Raw genomic sequence first — 13,913 nt, forward strand, 5'->3', positions numbered from 1 at the left:
TTGTATTTCACATAATTTATCCAAATCTGCAAAGTAACTAAAGGTATTAAATAGGCTACATGTAGTGAAGTAAAAGTACACGACTTAACTCTAATTTGTAGTGGGGTAGAAGTAGCAACACATGTAAATACTCAAGTAAAGTACAAGTACATCAGAATTGTACTCAAGCACAGTACTTGAGTAAATCTACTTAGTTACAATAAATCACCTCTGGCTGGAAGAGAACTCTCTGCTCCATAGTTTCTCTTGGAATAAAACCACATTGTACATTTTACATTTATAATCTGTTCAATATTTAATATTAATATTCCTTCTGTCATATATTTATGTATATATATATATTTGTATATAATACCTTGTTAAATTCAACATGTATATGTTCTACTTTCTTGCTTATTTCTTTGAATTGTTATTGTATTGTACATTGCCTTGTCTTCTTATGCTGCTGTAACACAAACATTTCCCAAATTGGGATCAATAAAGTACCATCTTATCTTATTTTATCTTACTTTACACCACTGCTGTGGTATTGGTTCATATGCTGAAGCCACCTGTCCCTATACGATCAAAATGTATATCAATATAATTACACACCACAATGAACGCGTATGAGGTCTGTGAGGCAAAATGTTGAACCCGGTATCCGGGTTGATTTGTTCTTCAAAAATTAAAGGGGCGTTTCTTGTCTGTAGGCAAAAATAATAATTAGGTTTGATTGACAACACAGCCTGTTTTGACTGTTGCGCGTTCACGAGACATACACAACTTTGTAGACGACTCCTCTGAGCGACGGTTTATAGAGATGTAATGAATTATGCAAAGTGTCATTTTTCTTTTTAACTGTCGATACTGACTGGCGGTGGAGGGCATTCCTTCCTTCGTTAGCTGAACCGGGCTAACAACCTAGGGTTGTTTTGAATGGACTTTTATTTTGGCGTGGAAAACTAACTTCACCGAGCAAGCTAGCCAGGCTTCCTAGCTCCGCACATAGACAGCAATCGGCAGTCTGTCTGTTTGCCCAGTTGCAGCAACAACTTATGAAGACCGTCCTGCCCATGGAGAAACAAGGCAAGTACAAACATACCCGTGTGTTACAATAGGCTAATCGTGAGTTTTGTTGCAGAGTGGACTGACCTATAACTTAACATGCTTTTAATATTATTTAACTTAACGTTACCGATTGCTGACATACTGAAGAGGCTGGGTTTACAACGGTTAAGGCAAAACAATGGATCGGTCTGTGAAGTGAACACGGTTGAAGTATGCTACACACGGTAAACTTATAGAAAAATGCAACAAAGCCCGTACACATAGTAAAGCACATTGGTTGTATGCGTTGTATCCTGCTGCATTTACATTGACATCGTTCACTGATTCAAGTTAACATCCGCTTTCAGTGAACACAACATGTGAACGCTTCTCCTTCGTAACGCTGAATTGCTGTTACTATTTTCTGTTACTAATGTCATGCTGCTTGATTATGCTAATCACTGGGGTTTCTCTTTACAGAGCACAGTGCACGGAGCAAGCCCCTCTGTCTGTAGGATCCTGACAGATATGTGCACCGAGAGATGATATGGCAGAAGACTCGCGTGCAAATGTTAAAACAGGGCAATAGGCCAGGCAGGAAATTGGTGTAAAGCTGAAACATAAGGCTTTGCTACCCAGCAGCTTGTGTGTCTGTGTGTGTGCTCGAAGTGCCTATGGCGGAGTTTGGGGAGGACGGCTGCCTGCCTCCATTGAATCTTGAGGATACGGCCGTGCCCAGCGACGAAGCAGCTGGGAAGACGCATTGCGAAGTGTCCGTCTTGAATGGAGATTGTGGGATATCAGAAAATATGGTCGGTTCAGGGTCCATCGTCGCACCTGGCAACCAAACCGGGGAAAGCGCCAACACCTCTGTCGGATTGGATGGCAAATCAGAAATACCACGCAGGAGCAGCATTATCAAGGTAAACATTGAAGTTAAAGTCTCCGGGTTTTGTCATTCAATATGGTAAGCAAGCTACCGGACATAGGTGTTGGGAGTTACAATTCAAACCCCCTTGCTTTATTATTCATCTCTTTTGTAGCTTCTTTTGCTGCTTGTTATTAACCTCGCCTATTACATGGTTACACGTTACATTTCAGTTAAATAGGTGGTTTTCACAATAGAGGCCGGTCATGTGAACACCAGAAGCACATCCTGTACTTTGTCTTAATATATTGCACAGAAGTATAGCAGAACTTCTCCTTACAGTATATGATTTTGAATGCCAGTAATGTAGCTTTGTCTACATGCCTGTAAAGACAACATAAGATGGGATTCTCTTTATTGTTTCCAGAAGGGAAACATTTGCTACAGCAGAGAAGTAATGCAGTGAAATGTATGTCAGAAACAATTGTAAATGCTCAACTCATACAACAAGAAGCATGTGGTTTAAATGGCCATTATTTTAACAATGCAGACGCTAAAACAGACATGTTTCACAGATATTAGAACATTATAAAATAAAGATTGCACATGTATTCAAGGTGACTGAGATTAATGAATAGTGTTTTCAAAGAGAGCTCAACAGCAAAGACAGTGCATACCATGCAATAACATTTGCAATATATATACTATATAATATGTATGTATGTAGTATGTATATACAGTTCAGCCTGTACAGTACTGCAGCAAATAATGTAGCATGATACTGATACTGACTAATGGTAATACAATATTATGTTCTGTATGTTGACTTAACACTTGCACAGATTTATTGATAGGTTCTGCCTAAACATGGTTAGAGTGTTGCATACTGTTAGCATGATATAAATACAATAATTAGTAACATAACAACATATCTAAAATGACTATGAAGGAAACTTAGGAAATGAAAGAATATCCCTGACAGCCACTCTAGGCTTAACCTGCTCCAGGTGCTGATTCTTGGTGCTCTTCATAACTGCTGAAATGCACACGTTTCAGAGGGATGTGCAAAAAACCAACACACCTTTTAACAGATTCACATTTTTAGTCTATTTGGATTAGTCTAACTCCAGTCTAAAGCTTTGCACTTTACTTTGCCCGTCTCACTGGTGTGAACGTTGGTAGTATTGCTTAAGGGTTTACAAAGATGAGGACACTTCCTCGCATTGCATCAATCTACTGTATGTTGAAAGCCTTTGAAACATTGACTGTAGCTAATGTCAGCAACACTGTACTATACGTTCACAGCCTCTACTGCTGTAGCTGTCATAATGTCAGCCATATAATTGTAAAGGAACACGTTTGAAAAAGGTGAAGGGAAGTTGCTTTGTTTGACTAAACAAAGGATTCATTATGTTTTACATTATTAAATTATCTTCACAATAACTGCAGTCTATCCCCACAGAACATTACCGTAGTGTGGAAATCCTATCCTGACAGAGATGTCAGAAATGGACGCCTCTTGTTTTGATGTTGTTTGCATTTGGCTTTTAGAGGTCAGTAAATTAGTAGTCAGGCTCAGGGATTTTATTCCCTCTAGGGCCAGCTACATTAAAATGCATGAGTTGCGTAAGGAATTTCTTGAATAGCACTTTTCAAATAGCATAGTCTGGTGTGTTTAAGTGAATTTGGTGGCCTAAATCTTTTACCATGTGCAAATCAATATCATTATTAGGTCTTTGATTTGATGCTTTGGAGAGATTTCCCAGCTTTGGGTACAGTCTCTGGCAGTGGACGGGGTTCAGCTGTGCACCGTATTGTCAGCAGGTATTACTGGCAACACATTCTTGGCACATTGTAGGTGCTGAACTTAGACGTGCCCTCTGCCTGGAGATTGATGGGCTTATATTGACATTTCTGCCTTGTAACGTTCCAAGTAATCTCTCACTACACAAGAAGCTGTCTCAGTTCCCAGCTCATTTGAGTGTGATTTGTTTCAATGATGTGTCCACTTATGTGAGCTATAGACTGTGGAAATGTGAGGAAGCTTATTTGAATAAGAAATTTAGATTTTTCTCTCCTTTTTGAGGACATTTCGGATTCCCCTCAAAACCTTTTTTGAAAGAGGAGACAACGAAAGGCTTCTTTATAAAACATGAAAACCCTTTCATTGTTTATCATGGTTGTCTAGTGCCAGGGTATCCATGCAGGCAAGAACTCATTTTAAAATGGCCAATGATTTCAATTTAATAAGTGCCATATCACATGACAATCAAAGCCTTTATGACAGGACATTAGAAAAAAGTGAAGTGCACAAGTCAGCTTTAAAAGATTTTCTGGCGTTTCTTTAGCAACACAGCACACGGACGGATAAACAGCAAGTGAGTCACAGCAGAGACTTCCGATTGGTTGAAGCCATAAATTAATGTCATGTTAAGTTAACGCTAAGAGAACATTGACTGTTACCAAGGTTTGGTTTGATGCAGGAAGGGCAATTCTTAGTCAAGACAGAAAACAATCTTATTTAATAAAGTTGCTATGCTACATAAACACTAACAAACCAAAATGTTAGAGATCATATTTGGAAAAGACTGACTTGATGTTGATTTCTAATTCACTGATGTTTGTTCCATGTTACATAAACACTGTATTAATAATGTGGACACGTTGAAAAGTGATGTTAAAAATGTAAGATACATGATAAGTAAATGTCGCTTTAGATAGATAGATAGATAGATGGATAGATACTTTATCTATCCCAAATTGGTAAATTATTTAATAGATGGAGAAGGTAAACATAGGATGCCATTATCACTTATTTTGTAATGTAACTCAGAAATTCCTTTCTGAGGCTATCAGGGAAATTAAGTATGCAGCAAGCCTTGCCCTTGTCTGCATGCCAATATGTTGTTCAAGGCAGTTGTTTATACTTTTGACAGCTATGAGTGATTGAATGTTGCACTGAGAAGGGGGATGTGAAGGGGTGGACCAGTGTTAACAAGGCAGCGTGTTTCACACTGTCAGTCAGAGCCCTCAGTTCTTGTTGAACTGCTTCTCTAGAAAAAAGATGGGAGGATGTGGTCGGGACAACACCAACCACATTCTCATTGTAACAGCTTTAATAACAGTGAACATTAACCTGGCTTCAGTCAAGGTGTGAACATATTTAGTGGTGGGGGTGTGTAGGACTATGTTGGTAGTGAGTGGGTACAAGCTAATGGCACATCGAAACTCGCATGTGGAGACGTTTCCACGGAAATACTATGTGCACTGTTGCAAAATACCACTTTTGCAGATCTCTAAATTTGATGGTTGCTGAATAGGGAACTTAATGTGATACTCCACCCAAAATCTGCACACACCCTACCAAACCTTACTTGGAATATTTCGAACCCTTGTTATTTTAAATATATCACCACTGTGTCTTTACTTTGGCAAAGTAATGACTTTTTTGGACATGCTGGGCCTATGGATAACAATAGAAAATGTTGCAGAACTGAGTAATAAGGACTTTAAGTGTGTACTTATTTTAAACTCTGTCTTCACCATTTAATTGTTACCATGTTGTAAGTGGGTGTCCAGTGGCAGGAAAAATAATGAGCCAACGGATACATTTCTTCCCACTTTAGGTCTCACCTCAGATCCTTTTGAAGAAAGAGGATATTTTCATTGCTTGGTAAATAACACTTGTTTCACAGCTTGAGTCGCAGAGGGAAACAAACTGTCTTTGTGATATCACCCTGTTAAAAGGAAAATAACAATATGGTGTTAATTATGGTGGACCAGCAGTGCTGCAAATCCAAGACAAGTTTCTCCTTGGGAATCATTATATTGTATCATATCATTCAGTCAGGCTCAGTAACTGTTCAGCTCGCAAAGTGTGATTTTGTGAGTTTTAAAATCATTGCAGAATTATTAAGATGAGCTTGATTTGTGCTATCTGGAAAACGGTAGTAGTAGCCTTTTATCTGTTAAGGTTAGACCGAGTTTGTATTTTAAGTCACATTCAACCTTTTTAATTAAAAAGAGAGGAACCCATGTTCTGCTGATGAGGAGCAAAGCTATATTAAAACTCATTGTGTATTTGTTACAAGCAATAACCGAATTGTTAGTTATTTTGGTAACTTTGCCATGAAGAAACATTGACTTTCCAACTTTTCACCTTTTCCCGATTATAAACAATTTTGTACATTCTATGTCATATTTTACGAAAGCTTGCATTGTGGTAAAAATAATGACTTTCCTTTATATGCTACCGTACATTCATCCATGTAAGTACCTACCCATTGCATGTCTTGTTTTTATAGAATCAAATAGACGATTAAAGCAAGGAAAATCAATTATAAGGCAGTGCAGCTTCAAACTGAAACTTCATAGCACTCAGACTTAGCGTCTCCATTCAGCAAAAATGTTTACTGCACATTGTCTTTTATGGAAGTGAGTGGCATTTAGAAAATGGTAATGGAAATGTTGATATAGCCAAGCATTGTCCTATTAATTATTCATAATGCCACACTAGAAACGGCCACTTAAGCATAATGATGGACTTCTCAACCATCATTTAGTCTAAATCTGCCAACCACACATAGTTGTTTAACCAAAACTATCTTTGAGCAATAAAGCGTGTATGCTTGCGTGTAATCAAGTTGCCCAACCCAATACCACCACTGCAGTTGATGTGGTTATTTATTATAGATATCTTGACAGCCATCTGTGATGCTTCTGATGTCTCAGGTTCTCTCTTCTTGGCTACATGTGTTCAAGGTGGTTCAGTGATCAGCCGCTTACATGACTAACTGCTTATTCAGTCAGTGATTTATCGCTGCTTGCCTCACCCAGGTATTTCAAGGGTAGCTCAAATGACTTGGCAGTGATTACAGTTCTGCTGCATTAATGGGAGAAGGTGGCTCCATGTCTTTTCAAAATAAGTTTAATTAAGATCTTTTTGTAATAAGCAATGAAGCAAAGAAAAAAAGTTTCCTCATCATAAATCTAAATCAAGGCTGCGACTGATATGTCGATACAAGATATTTATAAACCTATAAATGCAAGTCGTAATGTAACTGAGAAAAAAAAAAGGAAAAAAAAGAATATATATATATATTATTGTTGTATGTTTTGTTTCTGACATGTTCAATAAATTGACTAAAAAACTAAAAAAAACCTCCTCAAATGCATGTTTATTAAAAATACTGCTGTCACATGAAATTGATATTATTGAATTTCCTTCTTGGAATGGTTCAAGGAAACCCAGTATTTGCTTTTGAAGCTCTAGATGGATCTTACATTTTTCTTATGCAACTGTTTAAAAGTGCTGATGCACACAACTATAAGTGTGTTGGTATGGCTTACATTGATAGTAACTGCTGCAGACTCGAGCAGCAACTTGTAGTGAATACTTTCCCCAACCCTGTTTACTGTACCTTTTCTCTTTTTGTAATTAAACAGTTTTTACTTTGTTGACACAAACTGAAGTCACGCAAAAGTCGAGTTCTGTTTGCAAGTAATGTGCTAGAATGTAACTGCAACTAAATTGGAGCTGTAACCATAATGTATCATTACATTTAAATTGTTATTGAGTTAGCATAATAACAAACATTAACTGAGGCACTGTCAGCAAAGCAAGACTGTGCCTCAGCATTGTCTTGCATCTCTTATTAACTTGAAGAGGCTCCTAGAATGAATCAGCAAAGCTGTTTTGTAACTGTTGGCTGGTAAAATCGAATGAAATTGGCAGCTAATATATACATTTTACTCACAGTGCAGGCAGAACTTTAAATGCCTACCAGTTTTCTGAAACGGTCTCATCATGGTTGCCTTCTTCAGATTCTGAGCTGATGCACTTCACTCTCTCCTCCGTGAGTCTGAACTGTGACAATTTTGCTCATTCCCCAGTTAAGATCTGATCTGAATGTGACTACGATAATTTTCAGCAATTGCAGTGTAATTTGTAAATGCATTAAAGTCTGACCGGATTGAATCATTAATTAGTGCACAGTGTGCTTTACCGTCGTTACAGTGCACCTATCAATACATTGGTAAACAGTTCCTATTTATGTTTATCGAAGTTCAGTTTGATTGATTTTGTGTTTCTGATTGTTGTCGTGTGCTAACACTGTAACAGTCTAAAAGTGCTTTGCAGGCTGTGTCAATTAGAAGATATGTTAGTAATTATTGTTCCTTACACTTTATGAATGAGACAAAGACCTTTGTTTTTTTCCCCCTTTCAATCTGAGAGCAGATAAATACACTAATCTGGAAGTGTACAATTTCTCAAAGACTAGATTGTATTGTGTTAAATTCAAAGAGATTTCACAGAGTTTTTCTATGGTCCATGCTTCACACTTTCCCCAAGTTAAATGAAAATCCTTCAACTAGTTTTTCTGTAATCTTTCTACAGAACAAACAGACCGACAGACAAACAGAGACATACATGACCTCTTAGTAATTAACATGCTTGTGAAAACGTCGCATAAGAGGCCACTTGTCTGGGTCTGGATAAGTGTTATGTAATTCCATAGATAGCCCAGGCTATCCTCATAATAACAAACACTGTTGGGCTTTATGCTTTTTCTGGCATATCACACAGTCTGCAACTTAAGAAATGCATCACCCCTGTAGAAATGTTCTTTTTAATATTGCTTTTTGGACCAATTGATTTATGTAACTGTGGATAATGGGTCAATCATGACTTGAAAACATGTATCTCCCTCCCAAATCCTAGAGCCAAAAAAAATGAGTGCTGAAGATGTCAATGTCGGAATAGCTCCGTAGAGAAAATGATGGTCCTAAGGTGATTCTTTTCTGGGTAATTGTGTAGTAAAAAAAATTCCGAGCTTAAATACTGCCATAGAAATGCTAAAGATATCATTTTGCAGAAATATTTTATGTTCCCCTCAGTTAAGTCTTTGGTCTTTCCAGCTTTAGTAAGTGTTATTTAGAGGTTAGACAATCCAGCGACTGAAGGCAGCAATTTTTTTGATGCAGCTGTACTACTAACGGCCAACTCCCAGTGGAAGCATTTTAGAAGCTTTTTTGACGTCTACAGAACAGATACACTTCCATTCTATTACATGAATCAATCCTCACTGCCTCCGTCCCACGGAGACTCCCATGGTTTTTTTAAGCTTATGGTTTAGTTTGTCGTGTTAAGTGAAGCAGTATCTGCCTAAACAGCTGTTTAAATCCCAAAAATGTCCAGCTGTGTTTTAAACGCATTAACCAAGTGTTAATTGATGGATAGAGACTCCCTGTGAGCGTGTCTGTTTCATTACAGGCATATACTTTTAACAAATTGATTCAATACAAAATAACACAGACCTACATCTTTTAAATGTCTTCCCTTGGAACTGACTTGAAAGCTATTTTGATTCAGTTAACTTTTCCTGCCTTACTTCTCATTTCTAGTTGGGTTTCCTACGAAAAGCTAAAAAGTGATGAGTCCATTTGTCCGTTATATGAATCTACATCAAGCAAACTCAAATTTAACAAATGGTCTGAACAACAATTACCATTCTAATTATACAAGAGGATAAATGCAACCTGTATAAATAATAAAAGTAAGAGAAAAAAAAAATAGATCCAGTTAATAAACCAAAACAATATAAAGTCAAAACCTGAAGGGAAAACATCCTAAGAGGTCCCTTCATTGAAATCTATTGACCGATGACTTTAAGGCCCCGGCTCCACGAGGACAAATACGGCAAAACGCATGGGAGTAACGCAAATGCAACCGCAAAAAACCTTCCGTCCCCACGCAATATACACCGGATTGTGTCAAGCTCCACGAGACGGCTCCGTTTACATCCAAACGCTGGAAAAGCTGCAGTACATATGCCGAACCTGTACGTGGCGCTGTAACTTCCTCCACAAAAGCAGCAACTTCCTCCACAAAAGCAGCGAAGAAGAATGGTTGTCATGGCTGCACTTCTGTTTATTCTCCGCGGTGGGGGCCGACAGAACCGGGCAGAGTTTTTCGCCGGTCAGCGTGTGTTAAAGTTTAAATCTTCCGGACAAAATTATAAAAGTGCCGGTCAAAGGTCTTCATTGTTATTTATTGAGCTTTAAAACAAATGAATAACGACGATATAATGATATATAATCATCAAATACATCTCTTTTTCCTCTCTTCTGACAGCGTCAGTGTCTGTCTCATGCAGCAGCTGATCCTGTAATGAGTGACCCGACAGTAAAAATGAACATATTTATAACTAGTTTAGGTAGTTTGAGAGGTAATTAAAATAGCTAAGGGTGATGATCTGACTTGAAGTGTGTGTTTTGCTCCCGCTGCATCACAGCGGCAGGAGCTGCGTGTCTCCGTCCTGTCAGATTAGACTTCACTCGCGTTTATGTCCATATCGAGATAAAGATAAATAATCTGAATTCAAGGAGGAGCTCCTGTAGATGTTGCACAAAGAACTGTAGCATGGTCAGTAGCGACTGGAGCACGATAGCAACCCTGCGGGGGAGAGGCGGGGAGAGGCGGGGCTATGAAAACGAATGACCGTATAGGCGACCCCACGGCCCCGTTGGACCCCCCAGAGCGCTCCGTTCCCAGATCTATCCACCTTTGGACCCGTTGTCGTTTGCGGGGTCTGTTTCTACGTTTCCCTTACGGCGTCGTCGAGCTTAGAGGGCTATACGCATGAGAAATATGCGGATTCAACCCGTTTTCGTCCTCGTGGAGCCGGGGCCTTAGTCACAACCACTATGTACCACAAATAGACCTGTCACTTTCATTTCTGTTTGTTCAGGAAATGGTAGAGCTTTAAAATGCGAGTCCCAGGGTAGTAACCTACTTCACACTTCATTTGGCCAACGACTGACCTCATACGGAGCAGAACAGAAGCAGCTGAGCCTTCACCAGGTTTAAGCTCCTGCTGGATTTGTCTGCATTGCAGACAGAGACCAAAGAGTCTCCATATGCTTATTTTAATCAAACACTGAGCTTTTAACTGGAATATAAGTATCAGTATTTTGACTGCTCTGGCTGTTATTTTACTATTATCCTCACTGCATGAAAAAGACCCCATCCCAGTTCATAAAATGACTTTTACAGTACACTAATTCAACATAAATAAAATCAAACAATAAAAGTTAATGCGAGTGATGAAAATAGGTTTGCAGTTATTTTTTGCTTTTACGGTTTAGTGGTGTTACCGATGTTGCAGTGTGTGCAAAGCGACTGTCACTCTCAACATTTTTTAAACGTTTACACAATAGAATGTGACCCTTGTCTCCTATCTGCATACCATTTTCCTCAGAACAAGCTTTCAAAACATGTATTTCCTCTTCCTGTCACTATTTTTTTATTTCTTTTTTTTTTCACTTATGACTCATTTTCTTCTAGTTTTAATTGTTCCCCAAAAGCTCTTCCTGTCACTGTGTTACCCTCCCTCTTTTTTCACACACATTCAATGTATTTTTATCTCTGCCTCCTCGGCCTGTTGAACACATAAGGTTGTGTTAAAACGTTATTGTTTTATGATGATGCAACTAGGGAAACAAATGAGTAGCTTGTGTTTGATCACATGGATCTACCTGCCTATTAATTTGAAGCTGATAGTTATGATCAAATCAAATCAAATCAAGTTTTATTTATATAGCACATTTAAAAGCGATTTTTGGTCGAGCCAAAGTGCTGTACATGTAATAAAAACACATTACTACAATCACAATAAAAGACAATAAATTACAACAGATATGTAAAAAACACAGGGAATAGTCAGGAGTCATGTCTCTGACTAGAAGGCCAGGGAGAAGAAGTGTGTCTTAAGTGTAGATTTGAAAACCCCTAGGGTCTGGGCCGACCTCACATGGAGGGGCAGAGTGTTCCAGAGCCTGGGACCAGCTGATGAACAAATGAAAGGCATAGTTTGACTTAACATTGGAGGCCAAATCCTTCATTCATATTTATTCTAATACACAAAGATAAATAATATGTTTAAAGTGCTGGAGACACATTGTAACATGTTGGCTAGCTTTTTAATCAAGATGGATATATTGCCGAATGTTTTATTTTGGCTTATGTTACTGTAAGGTTCTGACTGTTTTATGCATGAACCGTGGTTACGCATTTAATTTTTCAAACAAAATACAAGTACATTCATTTAAATCCATTTAATATGATTTGTCAAAAATGCAATTAAGCCTGACCCCAAATCTGCTGTGTGATTTTAACAATACAAGATGACGTAGTTTGACTCATTGTGGTATGCTTTATTTGTATTATTAAGTAAAGGTGTTGGTTAACCATCAACAACTGTATCAGTATGAAAAGCTTATCAAGTATGCTGCAGTTTCTATCATTGTAAAATATGCATTAAGGGTTTAATGTATGAGAACATTTTCAGGCCAACAGATTTCTAATGGTGACCAGCTTTGTCAGTCCTTTTGTGTTTCTTAGGTTGGACTATGAGTCCTAAAAAAAGGTACACATCCCACTGTTAGAGCTGTGGGATATGTATGAGCTGCTTAGGTAACCATGCTGTTGCCTCAGCTTGCTCGGTGGGTAGTGGAGGAGACTTTCATGCAGTCTTGGGTCTAATCCAGAGTTATCCAGAGAAAATGATTCAGCATCTGACTCTTCATATCAGGCCTGAGTGTTTAGTTTATGCAACAGGATATGGTCAATCCAATGTTTGTTTCCTATTCCAGAAATAACATGTGCACAGGATGCGAACATTTGCCTTGCAGGATAGTTTTATAACATGGATGTTGCATATCATCCAACATGCCTGAATTATTGATCATTAAATAGGACCTGGAGTGTTCAGAAACACCATTCGTGCCAGTACAAACAATATAAATGTATGTTAGGCTAACAATAGCTTCTACCAGCAAGATTGCCTTACTAAATCTGCATTCTAATTAAATTATTCTCATTGAATAGATTCAGGTTATGGTGAACTGAAGCCAATGCTGATCTGTAGGTGAACGTTTCTTTATGTTGGGGATGTAGAACAGTGGAGCAGAGAGTAATGGGTCCCTTTGTCATGTTCTCAGTTGTACAGGCAATCCATAACTGCTCACTGAGCCAGAAAGAATATGGGATTCAGGCCATTAGGGGATTCAGAGTCCTATGGGATCTGTGAGCAGTTGGACACACTTTGTCATACTAACTCTCTTGCTGTTGCATTGTCTCTTCTTTTGTTTTCCTCTCTCTGACTCACCTTCTGTCTCATTTACTCATTCTATCAACCCAAAACCAAGCATATTTAGAAATGGTATGTGGGCATACATGTCATATCCCTTGTAAGGGTTAACCTAATGTGAAAAGCATTGTTATTATCTCTTTACTAAGAAATAGCTAAAAAAACGTCCTATATTTTTTAAGTTCTTCTGACTTGCTTACACAATATTCTGGGTTTTCTTTTCTGAATGTAACTAAAAAGAAAAAGAAACTAGGGAATGAAAAAGCCACAGTCAACAACCTTAAGAAAGACGTTAGAAATGTTTCCCTAAACATTGTATAAAACAAAATACAGTTTCACAGGTTTCAAAGAAGTGATGAGTAACAACACTGCTTCAGTGTGTTTTAAAGTAATTGTTAACACAAAATGGTGGTCACACATCAAGTGGGAATTGGATAAAATCATTTAGGAATATCAGTGATTTTGTCTCTACTTACCGGTGCTGTAATTTCTGGTTTAAGAAATTAACCTTTCAGCTCTCACTTTTTTTCTGGAATATTCAAGGTGGAAACTTTGCAGGAGAATTAAATAAAAAGTATGGAACTTAAGTGAAAAATAATTGGAATAAAAGAGAAATAAAGCATGGTTACAATTCATTTAAATAGGCTAATGAACAAGTATTGCGTTTTATTTCCGCCTAGGAAGTTCACTACATAAAGGTCCACTTTTATATTTACATTGAGATCAGAGCTTATCTTCCCTTGCAAAGTTCCTGACCCTTTGCCAGGAAGTTCCATAAATCATTGAAAACAATCAGTCCTAATATTGCTAGAATCTCTATTGAGGCTGTGCTGCTGACATTACTTGGTATTTCTTTTATGATCCTG

The 13,913-nt window shown here is 38.0% G+C and overlaps 1 protein-coding gene across 3 annotated transcripts in view; it reads left to right on the plus strand.

Annotated features, from left to right (window-relative positions):
- Positions 1–736: 736 nt before the first annotated feature.
- The window catches only part of LOC117500576 (inactive phospholipase C-like protein 2), a 33,137-nt gene continuing 19,960 nt past the window's right edge, over positions 737–13,913 (plus strand). The window contains exons 1-2 of one of the 3 annotated variants that reach the window (XM_034153479.1): positions 737–1,068; positions 1,510–1,952. In XM_034153479.1, coding sequence (XP_034009370.1) covers positions 1,704–1,952 — 249 coding nt within the window. In that variant the 5' untranslated portion in view covers positions 737–1,068; positions 1,510–1,703. Of the gene's footprint in view, positions 1,069–1,123; positions 1,275–1,509; positions 1,953–13,913 lie in introns of those variants that run through there. The other 2 variants (XM_034153480.1, XM_034153481.1) reach the window with 2 other exon arrangements.

The sequence above is a fragment of the Trematomus bernacchii genome, unplaced genomic scaffold, assembly GCF_902827165.1.
Source record: "Trematomus bernacchii unplaced genomic scaffold, fTreBer1.1, whole genome shotgun sequence".
NCBI classification, from domain to species: Eukaryota; Metazoa; Chordata; class Actinopteri; order Perciformes; family Nototheniidae; genus Trematomus; species Trematomus bernacchii.